This window comes from Monosiga brevicollis, genomic scaffold (assembly GCF_000002865.3).
Source record: "Monosiga brevicollis MX1 MONBRscaffold_6 genomic scaffold, whole genome shotgun sequence".
NCBI classification, from domain to species: Eukaryota; class Choanoflagellata; order Craspedida; family Salpingoecidae; genus Monosiga; species Monosiga brevicollis.
Genome location: NW_001865043.1, coordinates 532,595 through 552,306, shown reverse-complemented (window position 1 = coordinate 552,306; position 19,712 = coordinate 532,595). Strand labels below are relative to the sequence as shown.

General features: G+C 53.9%; 4 protein-coding genes across 4 annotated transcripts; 3 read left to right on the top strand and 1 right to left on the bottom strand.

Annotated features, from left to right (window-relative positions):
* Nucleotides 1-177: 177 nt before the first annotated feature.
* Nucleotides 178-8,100, top strand: MONBRDRAFT_31845 (uncharacterized protein; the record flags this gene model as incomplete). The annotated part of the gene is made up of 25 exons (XM_001744637.1): nucleotides 178-267; nucleotides 365-436; nucleotides 522-655; nucleotides 723-1,002; nucleotides 1,159-1,233; nucleotides 1,339-1,476; nucleotides 1,797-1,868; nucleotides 1,982-2,069; nucleotides 2,431-2,648; nucleotides 3,569-3,643; nucleotides 3,895-4,026; nucleotides 4,291-4,963; nucleotides 5,272-5,321; nucleotides 5,538-5,597; nucleotides 5,878-5,926; nucleotides 6,014-6,113; nucleotides 6,217-6,304; nucleotides 6,404-6,519; nucleotides 6,608-6,672; nucleotides 6,783-6,825; nucleotides 6,979-7,079; nucleotides 7,185-7,298; nucleotides 7,400-7,528; nucleotides 7,638-7,718; nucleotides 7,857-8,100. 25 exons carry the CDS (start codon nucleotides 178-180, stop codon nucleotides 7,904-7,906), a joined length of 3,093 nt encoding a protein of 1,030 aa, XP_001744689.1. The 3' UTR covers nucleotides 7,907-8,100.
* Nucleotides 8,101-8,344: 244 nt separating this feature from the next.
* Nucleotides 8,345-11,220, top strand: MONBRDRAFT_31844 (uncharacterized protein; the record flags this gene model as incomplete). Its single annotated transcript, XM_001744636.1, has 13 exons — nucleotides 8,345-8,459; nucleotides 8,564-8,620; nucleotides 8,786-8,850; nucleotides 8,925-9,016; nucleotides 9,121-9,295; nucleotides 9,395-9,491; nucleotides 9,605-9,738; nucleotides 9,857-9,915; nucleotides 10,012-10,085; nucleotides 10,201-10,289; nucleotides 10,380-10,452; nucleotides 10,533-10,637; nucleotides 10,743-11,220. The coding sequence occupies 13 exons, from the start codon at nucleotides 8,345-8,347 to the stop codon at nucleotides 10,964-10,966; spliced, it is 1,359 nt and encodes a 452-aa protein (XP_001744688.1). The 3' UTR covers nucleotides 10,967-11,220.
* A 765-nt stretch (nucleotides 11,221-11,985) lies between these two features.
* MONBRDRAFT_2396 (uncharacterized protein) lies at nucleotides 11,986-12,576 on the bottom strand (the record flags this gene model as incomplete). Its single annotated transcript, XM_001744439.1, has 2 exons — nucleotides 11,986-12,050; nucleotides 12,171-12,576. Coding segments are annotated over 2 exons (471 nt in total), but the record flags the coding sequence as incomplete, so codon positions are not given.
* Nucleotides 12,577-15,868: 3,292 nt separating this feature from the next.
* MONBRDRAFT_24220 (uncharacterized protein) lies at nucleotides 15,869-19,646 on the top strand (the record flags this gene model as incomplete). Its single annotated transcript, XM_001744635.1, has 18 exons — nucleotides 15,869-15,934; nucleotides 16,019-16,094; nucleotides 16,203-16,303; nucleotides 16,609-17,017; nucleotides 17,083-17,182; nucleotides 17,303-17,330; nucleotides 17,411-17,487; nucleotides 17,561-17,684; nucleotides 17,788-17,869; nucleotides 17,989-18,098; nucleotides 18,160-18,262; nucleotides 18,357-18,463; nucleotides 18,689-18,814; nucleotides 18,914-19,003; nucleotides 19,093-19,127; nucleotides 19,222-19,327; nucleotides 19,444-19,497; nucleotides 19,530-19,646. Coding segments are annotated over 18 exons (1,911 nt in total), but the record flags the coding sequence as incomplete, so codon positions are not given.
* Nucleotides 19,647-19,712: the final 66 nt, after the last annotated feature.

Below are 19,712 nucleotides of genomic sequence, written 5' to 3'. Positions count from 1 at the left end.
AAAAAATGTGACCGAGTCAAGAACGTTGGCAGCATTCATTTCGTTATCAGCTCCCACATCTCATCATCGACCTCGACTGCGGCCATGACCATGGGGGCTGGGGCATGAGGCACATGTGAAACATCGTCGTTATACGAGGCCAATCGGGTTGCTGTACTACGGCAAGGCGTTGGCATCATGCTCAAGCTTCTGCTCGCCACGACCGAGCCGAGCCCTTTGCGACTCGAAGACCGGCGCCAGCGACAGCTCCAGTTCCTTCGTGGCCAGGTCTGCTTTGGCATGCGTGCTTTCTGGTTCATTCGTTCGCTTTCAACTTGTGTGCTGTCATCGGATACCCAATAATCTCGTCATCCACTGCACATAGGCTTTGGATGCACGTGATTTTGAGACCGCACTTCAGCAGCTGGTGCTGGGTTACGTGCAAGGGCGCAGTGATGTACGCGTACCCTGTGATGTGATGCACGGTATACAGTTGGCCAACGACCTCTGACGTGCGCCCACCTTGGGTTGTGCACTTCTAGGTACTCGCATTGGAGCTTTACTTGGAGCTCGCCACCAAACGTCGGCCGCCACAATTGGCTCCCGAGGCCGGAACAATCCTGGTCAATGCGGCCAGTGAGCGCTACTGCCGAGTGGCTACCGCCTTGTGCAAGGCGTACGTAATTGGCCATGGCCTGCCCTGCGCGCAGAGGCTTCAGCTTATGTTCTCTTTGATTCTGTAGGCATACTCTTCAACAACAAACGCGGGGCTGGGCATTGCTGCTCACTCTTTTAGCCACTTTTCGGCCCGAGGTTCCCCGTTCGCTGGTCGAACAACTTCAAGATGCCTTTCGGCAGCTCGAGCTATCGGAGGCGGGGCCCTGGACCTTGTTATCATCAGCCATATCGTTGCATCCAGTTCTCTTCGAGAGCAGTCATGTTGCGCAGCAGCTGGAGCAGCGGCTTGCTCTCTTGGGACGCACACACGCCGATGCCCGGCACACCGATCCAAGTTTTGTCACTGTAAGTGCTGATGATTTTTTTTCTTGAATCTTCCGCTCGAGCAGAGGTCTCGCAAGGTGACATGCAAAACAGGAGTTTGGTTTTCTTAATCCGGTGATGCTTATTTTAATCTTTGACCTGTTCCCAATCACGCATCCTTCCGACTCTCCGAATCAGGAAGTTGAGCTCGCTGCTGCGGCCATCACCAACCTGCATCGGGCCCAGGGTAGCTTAGTGCCCTTTTTCGCCCGGGTGCGTTGCCATCAGGTTTTAGGCTTGGTATAGGCAGGCGACTTGCATTGGACCCACAGGGCTGAAGTGTGGATTTGCATTCTCTCTGCAATGTTGGCCGAGTAGGTATTCAGCTCTCTGCGAGATTGCGTACCTGGACTCTCCTGGGCAGCCACGATGCGCCGCATGCCGCAAGACACGGTGCAAGTGCTCTGCAGCCAGTTGCAGCAGCTTTCTCAAGAGGAATTCCGGCACACGCTGATCGTACGGCTTGACCACATCCTATCCCTTATTCTGACGGGCTTTCACAGGAGTTTTGGGTCGCTTGGTGTCTAGTCGATGCTGATTTTATTGCAATGGCCTGCGCCGTCGGCCGTGGTGCCAGCGGCAGAGCTACCCGATCTGCTGCGGGCACCACTACCGGAGGAGGTGCTTTTAATGGATTTGTGGTGCTGCCAACTTTTGGTCCAGGGCGCCAAGCAGCCTCATCTCAACTCAATCGTCGCTGCTGTAGGTATCGCTCGTTCATGTTTAGAAGCGCTCGGTGCGTGAAGGCTCTCAATTGTATTTAATGCTTTACTCAGGAATCTCGACATCGCCTGCCTGGGCTGGCCATCTACCTTGCCATTCCTGAATGCAGCCTCGCTGTTTCGTCGGTTCGTTGTATTGAGGAAGAGACACACATCTCAGTGCCATGCAGCCGAGCGCAAGCACACACGAGCGTTGCATTTTGTGTCACTCAAAGTGGGGATTTGTCGTCCTGGACTAGGTTATGGCCACCATGGTGTTTGGACTTGTTGGAGACGAATTTGTGATGAGCCAACTTCTTCTGGCTCTCGAGTCCATGCAAGAAACCGGTGGGTGGCTGTTTATCGAGCAAAGGCGAACGCCTCAAGCCATGTGCACAATTGTTCCTTGATGCCCGGAAGTGGCTGTTGGTCTGTTGACCCCAGCATCCCACTCAGACACGTTCTTGTGCCTGGCCGTGGCTGCTATGTGAAGGCTCCTTGCACGGTCGATTGCAAAGGGCCTTACTCCGGGTGCGGATCATCCACCCAACACTGGATGAAGCCGTTGAACGCCTCTTGCGGCGATTGGGTGCGTATCGCCCAGAGTCGGTGTGACTTCGCTTCGCATGCGTGTTGTTGTAGCTCCCGACGCTCTGATGGGTGTTCGTTTCTCACTGTGCAACTGGCTCCGGCCGAACTGAGCCAACAGGCCACAACTTCACAGCCGTGGAAGAGGAGAGTTGGCCTGGACCATGGAACAATGCTGTCCAGATCGGCCCCACACGCCGCGTGGGAGCTGGGGCCGTGGCCTATGTGCCCCGAGCGAGTCAAGCCCCGGCTTTACGCAACCTGGGCAATACATGCTATATGAACGCAGTGCTACAGCTCTTGGCGCTCATTCTACCCAGCACGCTGACTGGAGAAGGGGTACGATGCTGACGTTTGGTGGTACCTTAGTCGCATGCGATGCTGGTTTCGAGATTTTGGTGTCCTGTGTGGTATACAGCTTGACCTCATGTTGATTCCATGTGGTTGTCCTTTTTGGGGGTCGGCTGCCTGATCCATAGACAGAGGGTATACTTGGGCGCGTGTTGAACCACCTGCGGGGTTCGGCCACTTCAGCTTACTCTGACCGGTCTGAGTAATATGATACGCCTACCTTATGGCTTTTTTTTTCTTTTCTTTTCTTTTTTTTCCCAAAGCATTCACATAGCGTTGTGCTGGTTGTCCATTGGTCTGACTGCACCTTTTATGTTTCTTAGCTCGCTGCTTCAACTAGCACCTTCGTGGTTTGAGCACGGTCGTCAGCAAGATGCCGCCGAGTTTTTAATGTGCGATAGCGTGTTAAGCATCCATCGTAGATTGAGCGGCCTTATGGCCTCTCCGTACACCAGGTTAGGTTGCAGCCTCCGGAGACCAAGCATGTCTCATTGGTCCTTGTTTATCTCCATGGATCGAGCAGGCACGTGATGGATCAGTTGCACGAATCTTCGAGCGAGCAAGGTATTTGAACTCTGCAAAGCCGCCCGTACTGAATTCTTGTTCACCAAATACTTATGGCGTGGGGTTGATGATGGTGCTTGCGGTAGTTGCCGCTGCAGTCTCCCCGATTCAAGGCCAGCAAGAACAAAGATATGTGTGTTCGACCTGTGGCGGACAGTCTACGCAGACTACCAGCTTTTTCATGCTGGATTTGCCCCTTGATGATACACGGGCACAACCCACGACCCTGAAGGCGCTCTTACAGGCAAGGCGTGCATGGAATTCTCTAGCCCATTCCTAGCTGGAATGCTGTAGCGACACATGACTATGGCCTGTGCGTTGCGTGTGTTTTGCTACCTCTATAGCGGTTAGCGCAAGCCGACCTGGTGGAAGACTACTTCTGCGATCAATGTCATGCCAAGCGCACTGCCTCTGCGCAGGTATTTGTTTGCGCCACCGATCGTCCAACTGGCTAAGCAGAAGCCTGAAAGGCCAAGCACTGTTCATTCATGGCACTGTGTACAGACACATATCGTAGCTTGGCCTCAACACCTCCTTCTGGCATTCAAGCGCTTCACTTACTCACCAAAGGTAGAGTCTTGAGGCTGCTGCGAGATGGCGGATGGCCCATCATACCTGTCGTACTCGATGTACACGCCAGTGTTGACTTATGGGCGTTGGGTGGGACTAGACTGGCAGCCGCAAGCTCATGACCCAAGTGCAAGTGCCTGAGCAAGTTGACATTGGTAGCCAGACCTATGGCTATCGCGGTGCAGTGATCCATCTGGGAGAGCACGCCTCAACCGGGCATTACATTGCCCACGTGCAAGGTCCAAAGCCAGGCCAATGGCGCATCTGCGATGATGGTGATGTCCAAGTGGCCACAACCAACCCCACCATGCACCTAACGCGTAGCGCCACGCCATACTTACTCTTATTCAGCACCGAACATAATCAAATTTAACATCAGATGATACCAACGTATTGGGAGTGACTTGGTTTTTTTTCTTTTTCTGTTGATGATCGATTGATAACTTGTTGTCGTGTCAATTTTTCTTTCTTTTTTTTTCCTTGATCTCGCTTTGAGACTGCCATTATGGCACATCTCTTTGACTTTGATACACTGGTGACGAGCGGGCCACGACCGACCACGTCGGTGGCACCCCCACCAAATGGCGGCAAGCGCAAGGCATCCAAGAGTGACGTGTCTTTGAGTGTTCCGAATCCCGCAGAGGCGCCGGCTCCCAAGCGTGAGCACCTGGCCAAAAGCACACGGGGCCGGGGTCCGGGTCGTGGACGCGGGCGCCATGTGGAGGTGGTCAAGGGCAACATCGAGGCTCGGCAAGCAGACCTGGTGGCCCTGCAGCAACGGCAGCTGGCCAGACGCGAAAAGTGGGAAGAGCGACAATCTGCAGAGAGCGTGCGACAACGCGACCCCATCACAGTCAAAAAGGGCCCGGTAACTTGGACATTTCCCCTCCAACCCTGGCGGGGTGGGTATGGCGGTCAAGGGTTTGCGCGGGCTTCCTGCTTCTTCAACTGTCGTGACAAGGGTTATCTGGAGGAGTTTACCAAGGTCTGGGACGAGTACATCCCCAATTATCACGGCCTGGCTTTCCAAAAGGCCCGACGTCGTGAGATGCAGCAGCAAATGGTCTGGAAGCAGCAGCAGGAGGAACACACGCCGAGCCCATCTGCCCCCAAACGCAAAGGCCAAACGGTCTTCAAGACGAAAAATAAAGGCCGGACCAAGAAGGCCGGTAAAGGTGGTCGCTGAATCTGGTGGACTAGACGCCCTGTGCAACAGTCGCAATGAGAACGAGTCGGCCACGTGTGTCGGCGGGCCACCGAGTGGCCGTTCCCAAGCGGAACCGATGTTATTGATATTGAGGGGCTGGAAGTTGGTTGTTGGCCTCAATATTCAAGCTGAGCTGCAATTGATTGAGAATTATTGTTGAATTGTTGCCCGTGGAGCACCCCTCTTCCCTTCCACGCGCTGGCGGCGGACGTTGCTCGGCCAGCTCGCTCGCTCGCTCAGGCGTGACATCATTTTTTCGGTTGTCAATAGCTGTTACCTACAGTTTATTAACCCCAACTTGTGAGCCAAAGGAAAGGAAAGTAAGAAAAAAAGGCATTTGTCAGCATCTCTTCGTGGCAACGGAGCGGAGCGTGAGGAGGTGGTGTGAGTCGCTGATTCGACGGCTTTGGGGCGCGGGTGGTGCTTGAAGCCGCCAGACCACCGGTATTTCTGGGCTGAGGTGATGCCCTCGGGTTGAGGTTGCGGGGCTCACTCGTGGATGGTACGTTTTTTGTCAAAGTCTTTGGCCTGGCAAGAGTTGGTTGGCCGTCGTCATGCCGCCACCCAAAAAGGGTGCAGCCAAGGATAGCAAGAAGGTCAGTGCTCGCCCTCAGCGCAGATGCACTTGTGCCAGTGTGTCACGTGTATAAGTGAGCCTGTGTGTACGTACGCGGATGTCATTCAGTGTTGTCACGTCTGTCCTTGGCGGCTGCTTCTCAGAGCGAGCCAGACCCACGGATCCAGGAGTTGATCAAGACGTTTATGGTCAGTCCACAGCCAGTTTTAGGATATGATCTGTTTGCATGTAGCTCAAACCTCTTGACCCGGGCTAATACATGCGCACCTGCTCCTGTGTGGGCGGCCTGCTTGTGACAGGTTGGGTATCGCTCTCGACTTGAGGCTGCCAATGAGGACCCAATTCCGAGTACGTCGCTGCTGGCCCTGGGGAATCTGCCTTGAAGATTGCACAATGCATTGAGCTGCTTACTATCAATAACAATTCGCATCTTAGGTGTGGAGCTGGTCACCCGGGAAGCGTATCGCCAAGCCCAACCGTTCAAACATTTAGTCTTGGATGGTCAAAACCTGACCAATCCTGACGGCACCTCACGGTTCGCTTGGAACGCTGACGGGCATGCAAAAGGCTGCTGTGGGCCATTGATTTCACTTGTATCTCTCTTTGACCGGCACACGCACCACACATAGCCTGCGCAGGTTGTTTGTTACGCTCGATGAAACGGGCTATCCCTTCCTGACCGAGCTGTTCTTCTGGAATCTCACTCTCTCCGACGATGACATGCGGGTCAGGCCAGTTGGTGTGGAAAATCGGCTCACAGCATGCGGTCCCACCCGCAGTCTGTTTTCTGAAGAGAACTGTTTCCCTTGCTCGCGGGGTGGGTAGGCCATCTCCTACTTCTTCCGTGCCAAGGCCACGGTTACCAAACTTGAGTTCCTCAACTGCAAGGCCTCGCCTGATGGCTGGGACGAACTCGGCGAGAGCCTGGGTGTCAATCCTGCGTATGTAGTTGGCGCCAGCCTCGGTCCGATGTCACATCTTGCATGCCGAGAAGAAAACATTTCTCAGTTTGACACCATGTGGTCACAGGGTTCAATCGCTGAGTTGCTCGTTCTGTCCAATGACTACGGACGGTGTGCGTCGGCTCTTGTTACGTGAGTTTTGGCCGCAGGAAGGGTTTCCGTGTGGGGGCCAAGCCAACATGTACTAATCGTTCTATGGGTTTGTGTCCACCGCGCGTTATTCATGATCGGTTTGATGGCAGGGCTGTGTCATTCTCGAGTGCTCCGCCACCTTGCACTCAAACGGTATGTCATTCAACACTGGCGCCGTCTTGATCGACGAATGATGAGCGGCAGGGCATGCAATGCAGAAACCCTATTTTGATTGCGCAGCTTGACAGAGTGGTCATTCCGATTGTTGCACACTTGTGAATCTGTCTTTGGTGCTTGGCCGCACAGGTGCGGACTGGAAGGTCCTGTGGGCGAGTTTTTGCGAGACTTTATCTGTCGGACCACCTTGGAGGAGGTAGTTTTGGATGGAAATCCTTTGGGTCTTGAGGGTACGTGTCTCTTCTTATTTATCCCTCATGTCTATGCAAGCTCTGCTGGTGTCTGCGCGAGACCACTGCTTCGGCGTCATAATCCCGGAACCTGGGACACTGTAGGCTTTCGTTTGCTGACGCCGGTTCTTGAGTTTTGCGAGACGCTGTCCTCCTTGTCTTTGGACGAGTGTTCAATTGACCTGGTTGACACCCAGGATGAACAACTCCTCAACGCCGGTGCGAGTGCATTTTCTGTCGAATCCACTTGGTCTGGTGATGGTTCCGTTGGTTCACTCCAGGTTCATGTATTTTCATCGGTTTGTTGCGTTGCAAAAAAGTGCTGGAGAGCTTGGGCGTGCATCTCGGCGCGTGTGCTTGCTTGGGCACGCTCATCATGACCAACAACACGATGAGCGATCGCGCTGCTACTGCATTTCGCGATGCCCTGAGGGTGCGCAAGAAAGCAGGTTGGTCACGCTCCCGTGCTACTTTTCCTCTCGCTTGCTTGCTCGCCGCGAATGTCAGAATTGGCGAGTGCGCTGCCGACATCTCTTGACCTGCGCTTCTCGGCCCCAGGTTTGCGGGCCATGAAGGTGAAGCTTGGACCTCGCATCAACCGTGATCTCCTCAAAGAAATCCAAGCTTTTGGAAAATCAGGTGTGTAAAGTTGAGCGGCGCTGAAATGCCATTCTGCTGTAATGCTTGTCTCGCACTCCTTGCCTGCACGCGTCGCATCTTGAACTCTGTGCCCACGCTTACGTTTGCACGTTGGGTTTGGTTTTTTGCACTCGTCAGGTGCCAAGAAGGTGGCCAAGAAAAAGGGTACCAAGAAGAAGAAAAAATAGTGTTTGATCGTGTGCCAGCTTTTTCGTCGCGGGCTCACCGTTTGATGGGTGGGCCGAGCTTTGGACACCTCTTTAAGCGATTCTCGTTCATGTACTTGGAGTATGGAGTAGCATGATGACTTTTGATTAGGTTCTTCAGTTTCCCCTTTTGGCGCTTTGTTGCCCATATAAAGCCAATCGATTTCATAACCAGCAAGTCAATCAGCTGCCAGCATCGTGTCAGTTCGCAAGGCGAGTTATGTTCGCGGTGGCAGCTGACAGCGCCTTTGGACACATCTTGTCGTTATGACAGGCACTCGTGTGTTGCAATGCAATCCAGCAAGCATCATCTGTTGGAGCGTGGCAGGAAGACCGCGAGGAGCAAGGCGCGATTTTTTTTTTTTTGTTCTCGACGATGTAAGGCTCCTTCTTAACGCTGTTTGCAGGCTGATTGAAGGAATGCATCAAGTACAGTTGCAACAGCTGAAATCAACAGCAAGAAGCTCTGTGTGTGTGTGTGTGTGTGTGTGTGTGTGTGTGTGTGTGTGTGTGTGTGTGTGTGTGTGTGTGTGTGGTAAGTGTGTGTAGTGTATTGCGCGCCCCCTTTCCTGTCTCTCGTCGTCTGTGCGCCCTTTTTGGTTGACGGGCATTTTTTTTTTCCTCTTGATTTCTTTGTAGTCCGCTGCTGCGTGGCCCTGTTGGAGCTGTTTGGAGTGGTCAACGGCAGTTGCGAGGGTACGTGTTCATGGCCACGGGCGTTGGCACTGCCTCATGAAAATGCCTTTTCAATACCGATGCAAAACATCTTTCATGCGAACGAAGGCGGAAACTGTTACTCGAAGAATTCCCGCCCCCAATGCAGCGGTGGTGTGGGGTGGGGGTGTCGTGCTGGTGTTCCAGGCGCGCCTGCTGCCTGGGTCTGTCCTTTTGCTGATGGCGCCTCCAACTCTTTGAACATTTGCCTCGTAGGCATTCTGTTTAGTCGCATACCTCCACCATGGTGCGGCCCTTGGATCGTCGCGATGAAGTTCACGACGAGAATTTGCTGACCAGTCTGCCGGAGCACGGTCACGACGACGGCCGCATTCGCATCGAGCTTTCTGAAGACGAGTTGACACTGGCCCTTCTCAAGTATGTGCGGCTCGGCTTGAAACGCTTCCATCGGCTATCATCCTATCCCTGTTCCTGTCATTTATTTCATTGGTACAACTAACGAGCCATTTGCGTGCATTTAGCATTGCGATTGCCCAAGAAGATGTCAACGGCTCGGACGGAACCGATGAAGAGCAAGCCCCACCTTCCACCACGTCTGCCCACATGATTTCCGCTGCCCACATCACTTCTCCTGCCCCTGCCTCGGCCCCAGCCGCCCCCACCAATGCCCGGGAGGCACGGGCCGCCCGTCGGATGGTACGCCACCCATTGACTCTTGTCCAAGACGGCGTCGCTGGGCTTGTCTCTTTCCATCAACTCATACATCTTGCTCCGTTGCGCATGGTCCTTTTACAGGCGCGAACGCAAGCGCCAGTGCGCGAGGATTCCGAGACGCGCCGCAAAGCCACCCGATCGTCAGCGGGCAAGCGCCGCCAACGGCGCTGGCAAAATCGTAAGTCTTCAGCCGTTCTAACCTACGACTCGCCGTTGGGCCTCTCTGGTCTTCGATCACTTTCTGGATCTCATTTGTTTTGCGTCCACTGGCGTAATCACCTTGTTGTTTAGAGTGCTTTCTGCACAGTCTGGCTCACCGCATCGACGAAGTGCATGGCTTTACTGACGACGAAGGCAATGTTTCATATCCCGAGGCAGAACCCTCGGCCTTCACCTCGCTGCTGAGCAACCACCAAGCCCGTGAGGTGTGTCTGCCAATGGCCAATCACGGCGTGCCAGACTGTCAAAAGAATTGCACAAGTTGGCACCTTCTCACAATTTTTCTCGTTGTGGCCGGCCACGTCAATCATACATGAACTTTAGACGTGGACGAAATTCTCTGAGCTCCCCCTGCGCAAACAGAGCCAAATCTTGGCTAAAAGGTGTGTTCTATTGGTCAATTTGCTTCCACCCGCCTCTGGCCTTCTCTTTTTTGAATCAGACCATGATGGTTATTCTCACTGTCGTCTCCACCACAGAAGCCCAAAGTCGATGGTCCAGCGCTCCGAGGAGCAAGCGCGATTTTTCGCCATGCCCCACCAGACGCGCAACAGTATGTGGACCCACAGTTGGCTTCGTTATCGGCCCAAACCGCGTCACCAACGCCGCACGCAAGCAAGTGGCCTTACTTCCCTTTTGGCAAATCGTGCTCTTTGCTTCCATTTTAGACCTTAAACGACAAGCCCTGTCCGTCGATGCCGTCTGTGAACAAGAGGAGGCCGTTTTGTACATCCTGGCTCACACCGGCGTCTTTGAGGTCAGTTTCTTGAGTCATGTTGTTATCATCATTATCCCTTTGGCTGCGTACTGATGCCCACCTAATCAACACATTTGTCGTGTGTTTTAGGCCACAGAGCGTGATGGTCGCCGCCGTACCGTCCTCTATGCTCTGGCCCAGTATCACGACCTCGAATGCACCTGTACGTCACCCTTTGTGCGTGTGCTGTGCGGTTTGCCAAGGTCGATCACCAGTCATACTTGTGTGTGCCATCATGTGTAGCTTCGGACAAGACCAAGGAGGGGCGCGTCGTGCGTGTGGCGGGCCACATCTCCCACGAGGATCGCCTTTGGCGTGTGTTGGCTGCTCACCAACATGTCCCTCGTTGTACGTGGTTTTGAGCATGATCAACGTGCCCCATATCTTCGGTAATCCTGGGCAGTTTGATCACACCTATGGCCATTGCCTCTTTTGTTGATTTGTCTTCTATAGCCAAGGCAGGAGCAAAGCCATTGCCCTTGTTGCAAGCACAACTGCCCAAGGACGACGAGACCGCCACCCAGTGTTTGCTCTTGGATGCAATGGAACGTGACTCGGACAGCTCCAACTCTCGCACCAGTGACTCGGATGCTTTGCTGGCAGATTATCAAGCCATCGAGCACGTTGATTGCGCACCAGCGGATGATGCATGGCAGCTCTTGACCCTTGAACCATGAGCCTCTGTAAGGTATCACAGGTGGTTTGGTTTGGTGGCTCATGTGAAGTGTGGCTGTGGCAATCTCCTCAAGTCAATGCTCTCAGGCGCGCTCTCTCCATTCTCTTGGCTTCAACTTGTGCTATGTGTACTGTTGCAGCTGATCGGCACCCTTGTACCAAACGGAGACCTATGTCAATCAAAGAGATCCAGCATCAGCCATGACATCCATGATATCCACGTTCATCCATCTTCGAATCAATCATAAATTGCGCCAATCGCAAGAACCTATCATCAGTTACTATCATTATCACCAAGGCACAAGGTAAACTGCTGCACACCGCCAGGCAACACGCACTAAGACGCCATGTGAGCTGCGCTCTGGTCTGTGTGCGAGAACAAAAGGCCTGATGCTATTGGTTGTCGCGAAGCACTCGTGAGAGGAACTTTTCGACTTGTGCCATGGTCCAACGCTCTTCGGGTATGTCGCGACAGCAGCCGCCAACGAGGGCAGGAAACGGGTCAGGAATGCTTGGATCAATGGGCAATCGAATGCCCGCACGCAGAAAGTTGATGAGCGAGCCGATGACAGGTCCACTGCCTGAATCCTTCTTGCCAGCAGCCAAGAAATAGCTGGGTCGTTGCTCATGGGCCAACTCCCAAATTGTTACACCAAAGCTCCAAACATCGCTGGCAGTGGTGCACTAAGAGGGCAGGGTGCAAAAACAAGGTATCACCACTAAGAAATCCAGCAATATTCGCCCATCTCGCAAGTAGAGGCGCGCGATCTTACCGGTTGACACTCTAGAACCTCTGGGGCCTATGAGAAAAAGGCCGGCAACAGGTTTGTGAGATGGTGGCATTGTGCAACTAGATGCTTCTCAAACAACTCTGGCTGGCCATCACGAGCAACGGCCATGCCGGGCAACCACGCACCATATAGTTGGGCGTGCCAACCAGAATAGACATGTCAGGAGCTTCGCTGTGACTTGACAGCATGCGACGACTGCGCGTTGTGTCAGGATGAGCGCCACTCGTAAAGCTATTTCGAATGCTGCCAAAGTCAGTAATCTTGGCCACCCAGTCTGACGTTACCAAGACGTTGCCTACAAGTGAACCGCGGAGCACCGAGGAGAGAATAGATCGGCGCACCAGAATGAATTTTCGGTCGGATAGACATTGAAGCATAAAACTTCAGCTTGACCCCATCCCAACACGCAACTCACCAGGCTTGATATCGCGATGCAGCTTGCCCAAGGCATGGATAAAGGCCAGGCCACAGGCCACATCATGGGCAAGTGAAAGCTTTCGTCGGTGGTTGAGCTGCACTTTTTTCACGTGCAGCAGCTCTGACAGAGAGCCTTGCAGCACGAGCTCGAGCACCACAAAGGGTTGGGGGGGATCGTCCTTTGTCTCACCCATGCCCAAGAACCGCACGAGGTTGGGATGCTTGGTACGTAACAGAAAGTCGGCCTCCTGTCGAAAGCTCTCAACCGTGTGTTCGTCCAACGTCTCAAAGTGCACCCGCATGATCTTGACGCACACCAGCAGCGAGCCCAGCTCAGCCTTGTAGACTGCACCGAAGGAGCCTGGGGAGAACTCATCAATTCGCTCAAGCAGATTGAGCTCCTCAAAATCCACACGCCAGGCCTCGCGAAGAGACACGACTTCCTGCTGCGTTTCGTCGAGAAGGCGCTGCGTCACCGTGTGGTGGTCGGTAACTACAGCAAGACGGCGACGGAGTCGGCGGAGAATCAGTAAAAAGAGTGGCGTGGTGACAATCAGAGCAGCCAGGACGACCACGGCCACGGCCCAAGGGTGATCAAAAAAGGTCTTTTTTGGAACGCATTCGTCGTCTTGCTCGTAGTAATGCCGTTGACAAGCGCATTGAAAGCGAAAGTATTGGCTGTACGACTCTGTGAGTTGATCCACGAGGTACTGGCGGCCAAAGTTGCTGTTCAGCGAGCATGTTAGGGCCAGACCTTCCAAGACCAGGCCAGGGAGCGTTCGCCGAACCAGGATGGGAACCCAGCGCCCATTTATGTTCATCTCTGGTGCAACGGCCGCATCGGAAAGAATGAAACGCTGCCCGAGCTGCTCGCGAACGACACGAATATGGCGCATAAATTCGTTGTTGGAGAAGGAGAGTGAGTCGCTTGCCGCAAAGCAAGTGGCCAGCATGGTGGACAGGCTGCTCCCAGTGTAGGCGGCCTGATCCAGCATGTTATTGGCCACAAAGGAGACGGTGCCCATTTGCGTACAAAATTCAGGGTGGAAGGGCAGGCTGGTATGGCTGATGACGAGCACGTCGGTTGGTAAAATGGGCAGGGTGGCCAGTTTGGTATTATTCTCCAAGTCTAGCTCCAGCAGTGGCGGGGCTGAGAGCTGCACGTCAATCAGATCGGGGTTGTTCACAATGACGATGCTGGCGCGAGGTTGAGTCAGCTCAACGGTGATGTGTGTGCAGTGAGTATATGCCACCAAGAGGTCACGAATGGTCGTGCTGTGAAGAGAGAGTACTCGCTGGCTGCCAATGCTGGGAGGGGCCTGTTCCCAGTGCTCGCCACAGGCATCGCTAAAGGTCAAAGCCGTCAGGTTGAGGCGCAAGGCAGCGGCCACTACGCTCGGGTGAAAGCGGATGCCATCTGTGCGCAAGGTTCGGAGTCCTGGCGGCAAGGTCAAGTCCACGGGGTCGCGCAAGTAAAGGGCGTTGCTGATGTCGAGGTATGCCAGGTGATCGAGTGAGGCAAACCAATCAGAGTGCCAGGTTGTGAGGCTGAGGTTATAAAGGAGAAGATTTTCCAAAAGAGGGTTGTAGGCAAATGCATCCGCTTCAATCGTGGCCAAAGGCGTGTTGTCGACAAAAAGGCGTTGTAGCCGAGGAAACGAGCGGAGGAAGCTGGCTGTGAGCGTTGTGATCCGGCTATTGGAGAGAGAAAGGATCTCAAGAGCGGCCAGATTGGTGAGCGAGGCGAAGCCAGCCACGGGCTCGAGGTTGTTTGAGGCAAGAAAGAGCTCACGGAGCTCCGGGAGCTGGCTGAAAAAGTTGTCTGGCAAGTGGGCAATGTTGTTGGAGGTAATCTTGAAGGAAGAAAGGCGAGGCACCTTTTGTAAGAGAGCCGCCGGCAGGGTGGCAATACCATTGTAGGACAGATCAAGAGAGACAAGGTTGACAGTGTGGGCCAAGAAGTCGTCGCAGAGCGTTGTGAGCGTGGGATTGGACAAGAGGGAGATGGTGCGCAGCGCCGGGTGGTTGGGAAAGAGGCAAGGCAGCGTGGTCAAAGCCAGGGCCCGGTTGAGGGAGACATTGACAAGCTGATCTAGAGCACCTAAATGTCCCGACCAGATGGAGATGGCATTGTCGTCGAACACAAGCTTTTCGAGTGCGGTGAGGCTCGCGAGCGCAGCGGTGTCAACGAGGTAGATTTGGTTGTTGCTGACATCGAGTTGACGGAGAACGCCATATGATGTGCCCTGAGGCGGCGTGAGCAAGGCAGTGAGGCGATTCCCGGATATATTGAGGGCCTGTAGGGCGGGCATGCTGATGGCAGGGAGGGTAGTCAAGCGATTGTTGGCAAGGTTCAAGGAGCGTAGCTGCGTAGCGGCAGTCAGGGCCAGGTTGAGGTTTGTGAGATAGTTGCCGGAGAGGTCCAGGTCTTGCAAGGCTGTCATGGCCTTGAGCAGTGGTGGTACGCCGGGCGCCAGAGCATTCCAGCTGCCCGCGACCAAATTCAATGCAGTGAGCCCGGTGGTGAGGGGTGGTAAGTGGTGGATCTCAAGAGCAGAGGGGGGCTTTGTTACGCGCAGTGTATAGCCTGAAAGCCGGAGTGGCGGAAGGGAGCCCCAAAAGTCGGTTGATGGTTGACATGCAAGGGTGAGCTCAAGAGAGTTGGTTGCGTTGAGAAGTTGAAGGGCGACGCCATCGCAGGTGCTCATGCTGAGCTCAAGAGAGCGGAGCAGGGGCATGCGCAGCTGGCTGTTGTTGAAGCGGCTCAGGGTCGTTGCACACGGCTCTGTATCCTGGAGCAAAGTCAGACTCGTGACCTTGGCCAGATCGATGGTGGCTGGCGAGCTTTGAGAGTTGCAATCGAGTACAAAGGCTGGCACGTAGAACCAAAAGGAAAAGGGGGGCGGTGAGGATGACGCAAGCAGATTCGATGCTTCAAGGGTCAAAGCCGGACACTCACTCCAAGCGTTGGTGAAGCAAAGGCAGTGGCTGAGAATGAACAAAGCCAGCAGAGCGGCGAGGAAGGGTTGCCGCGTAGGAACGGCAGATCGTGCTCGCGTGCAAGCAAGCTGCTGGCGGTGCGAAGAAGCCGGCAAAGGGCCTCGAGTGCCGATCATCGTCCGATCGCCGGTCTCGCGCGTGCGTCGGTTCTGCGCTGGTGGGATGCCAGTGTGAGCGGCATTCCACATGATGTGGGATCACGTGGGTGAAGAATAAATCAGCTCTCAGACCCAAGTCACGGCAATCCCGACCCGAACATGGAGGGCAATACTGCACCACGACCCGAGCATCAAGCCCGTTGGGCGGCATCAAAGACCGCGGTTCGCGTTGACTGGAGGATTTCAAGCTCGTCGCAGGAGTGGGCTGGGACTAAATACTGCGTTAAACACGCTATATGCCACCACAACTTACACCTTTAATTGCAATGATAAACGTTAGTCACACAAAAAAGCTGCATAAACCTTCAAACTCTCTGCATCAACTCCAGGACGCCCGAATTCGCAACAAACAGCTGGCTTGGCCCAGCCATTTAATCTGACATGATGACAGTGTGTAAATTATTTCTTACATTCTGACAATAGCCACCCTGCGGACATGACAACCATTCCCTTTGTTCTCTTCTGAAATGAAATTTTCTTTGCACACACACACACACACACACACACACACACACGGCGGCGGCGGAGCAGAGGCGGGATGGAGCAGGCCAAGGTTGCCTTTGGCATCTTGGATGCATGGTGTCGCAATGATGCCATTCCAATGGTAGGTGGTACGCTTGGGGTCACCTGCAGACCCAGTTTCAGGCTTTGAGCTCACATGATCGTCATGTTTGATGGGGGGTATCAGCATGCTCGGCAGCTTGTTCGAGATGAACTCTTTGAGCTCGTCTTTAGTGACCAGATGACATCGGACAAGGGCACCGGTAAAGCGCGCGTGTACACGACTGACGAGCTGTCGTTGGTCTCACCTGGCCTGCGTCTTGGCTGAGTACCTCATATTTCTTTGTCTGGCTATGTGCCTGAAACAATAGTGGCCCGGGTGCCATATGCCGTGCAGGCCGCTGGCAAGGCGAGCCGCAAGGCCAACGAACTACAGCGGCAAACTGAGCGAAATGGCATGCTGGAAGCCGAGGTAGCGCTCTAGAAAAATTGTCGGGCTTTGGTTCTTTCGCGCCTGACAGCACGGATTCAACCAAATAGAACGCTGCATTGCGAGCACAAGCCGAAGTTCGTACCCAGGAGATCCGTGTCCTGCAAGGCGAAGTTTTACGCCAGCGTGAACTCGTGCTGAGTGCTGAGCAGAAGGTCGATTCCCACCCCCCATCGTTCCCTGTGTCGCCCCCTTTTTTTGCGCATAGCCTGTTGAAGAGCAACAGAGTGTCAGGCGTTGGCTTTGATCCTCAAATAAATCTCGTGGCCCGTGCCTTCAAATCTCAGGCTCGTGCCATCTACGAGCAGCTGGAGAAGGAGAATGTGTATGTCTATGCAATCTTGTTCGCCTGCTTCCCGTTTTGCTATCGTGGCTCACAGTGCAACCGCCACAGATCCTTGCGCGAGATCGTCGTCTCTCGAGATTCGGCGCTTCAGCAGGCTGCTGCCGACCGCGCTGAAATGGAGGCCAAGGTTAAATGCTCTGCAATCCGCGCAAGGAAAATCAAGATTTGGCTGGCTCTGCTTGCTCATCACGGATCAACTCTTTGCCCGATGCGTCTCTGGGATCAGATAGCCCACCTCGCCGACCAGGCCGCGATTCACGGTCGCTCCAGCCAAGTCCTCATTGCAGGCCAACAGATACCACATACCCCAACCGCTGATCCTCGCCGGGCGCTAACCAAGCGCAATCTCGGTGTGTTGGGCACTTCGGTGTGGGGCCCATCTCGAATATCGGCTCATGAGGTTGGCATGCTTCAGCGCGTTACATACAGAAGAACACTGCGCTTTTGGACGATTCATGTCTGCAATTGAAGCAGCAGCGCGATGTGTCCATAGCTGCCTACGTCTCAGCGTTGAGGTGCGTGACGGCATGGGGGAAGACACCAATTTGGTCTCAAAATAGCAAGCCGCGTGTGGTCCATTTTCCCGCCAGCTTCTCACATGCATCAATTATCCCACATTCTTGATCGCAACATAGGCAACCGCATCGCCGACCTGGATTTGATGTGAGTAGTTGATCTTTCTGTTCGAGCCTTCTGATCTCATACTTTGACTTCTTGCATTCCAACAAAACCGGAAATAATAGAAAGAGCAAGCTGCCCTGCGGTCGGAACTCGATCATTTGCGCAACAAGCTCCAGCAACTCTCAACAAGCAGCAGACAGTCAGTCTCAAAAACTGGCACCTGATCTTTCGCCACCTCAGCGGGTGGGCTCATCAAGCAAACTTGGCTGTAGATATGAGCGTCTTGCTACGCAGGAGGCTCAAAAGAACGCCGACCAGCGCATTGTGAGCCAGTTCTATCCAACCTCTGTGAAACCCGTAGCGCCGCTGGCCACACATGGTCGCATCCCACCCGAGGTATTTCTTGGATTCAGTTTTTGAATTGTGACTGCTTGTCTGTACGCACGCGCGCTAGCGTACAACCCACCCCTCGCCCCTGACGCGCGATCTTGTTGCATAGATGGCAGACAATGGTTGGATGATGCGGCTGCAAACGCGGACGCTACCCGAGCGAGCGCCGAATGCAAACTGTCTTGGCCCAGGTGCGTTGTCTCATAGTCCGGGGCAAACATTCACCGAGTTTGCATTCGTGATAGCAAGGTTGCGATGCGCTCGGATGATTGATGCCGCCCTCCTCCTTTATTTGGGTCCTTCTTTGCAGCCGATGTCGAGTTTCTGGCTCGTAATTTCATAGAGCTGCAGGTGGCCATTGTTGATGAAGCTCGACTTTCACCAAAGGTGCTGTCCTGCTGGCCCATTTTCGACCGCTGGGTATCGGTCGCTTTGGCTTATGCCCTGTCTTGCATACCTTCCCCCTTCCATTCATGCGTAGCTCCCTCCTGCGCGGCCCACCAGCCAAGCCTACTTTTCATTTATCGACGACCTGCTGGGTCACGCCGACGCAGCAGCCATTGTGCTAAATGACAGCTTGCAAGGTACCGCGTGTTGGACCGCTGGTCTCGATCAAGGGCCGCTTGTGGGATTATCGGTGCCTCTTTGAACTTCAATCTGATGTCGGGTGCTTTCCAGGCATCCTAAATCTGACCGAGACAACTGCTGAAGTCGGCTTCTTGCGCGCTGTTGTCCAAGGCCACCGTGGCTTTTGCTCAATGCTCTTTGCCGAAATGGAAACCAAGGTGCGAGCTTCCATCGGAACGACCCGGCACGCCAACCATGCACACCTCTGACAGAAATATGCATGATTTTCAGGTGATTCGAAACCTCAATCTGACGGATGTCCAAGACCTGCGCTCTTTCTGCACGGTGTTTTATCCAGAGTTGGATGTGGGTTGCCTGCTCCTCCGCTCGTTCCAACATCCCTACTTCTTCTTACTTCATTACTTCATTTGAGCTGAACCTAGGCTGAAGAGTTGGACGAGCTCTTACTCGAATACACGAGCTTTTGCGGCAGTGCCTCCACTGAGCAATCCATCTGTTGCTATTTGTATAAACTTGCGACCAATTACAAGAGCTGCATGCACCGCTCGGTCTGTTGCTCCTTCCTGAGAGCTTTGCGCCACTACCAAGGCTTTTAGCCAATGAACAAACTCATTCGACGTGCGCACGTTGGCATGGATGGGTGGTAGCTGATGGCACGTTTGGACCCAGACGTGGCTGTCACTCGTGAGATGTGTCGCAGCATTTTGCAAGAGCACTGCGCCGAAGCTAGCCTACCGGTGAGCCACGAAACTTTGCGATTGGAGCTGTGTGTCATCTCATGTACTGGCACCTCACGCTCTTCTTGTTCTTCTTGCAAACATCAAAGTTCTTGGATTATCTGCTGGAGCGCACGCATAAAGAGTACGTTACGACGAGGTGCTTCGACCGCCTCGAAAGAACTTTTTTGATTCTGACTGCGGCGCACGATTGCATGCTTGCTGAAAATACTCTCTAGCTTGGCATTTCGGGAAATATCACGTGATATTGCCGTGGATGTACTCTCTGCGGCATTCCTGGTCCATCGGCGAGATGTACTGCAGGAGGAATTGCGCGAATACATGGTGTGTCAATGCCTTGCCAAGTTGAGACTCTGGGGCCTGGCCGGGAACACGAATGGCAGTTTGAAGCTCTGGACGATGACTCACACGCTTACATGTGCAATGCTTGCTGATTGCAGGCGGGCATTCCGCCCCATCAAAGACTTATCAACAAGCGGCAGCGCATCACTATGGTATGTTGACCTGGCTCCCTTGATTTGTGCAGGTGACAAAGCACGCCCTGTGCTCATGTGCATATTCGGATAATGTCAGATTGAAGCAGAGGTGGCCAGCCGTGCTCTTTTGGCACAAGGATCAACCCGATAGCTTTGATGACATTGTAGTACGTGTACAATCATGGATTGTTGAGGCCGTTTGAATTCGCGGCATACGACCCAGGCTCGTGCAA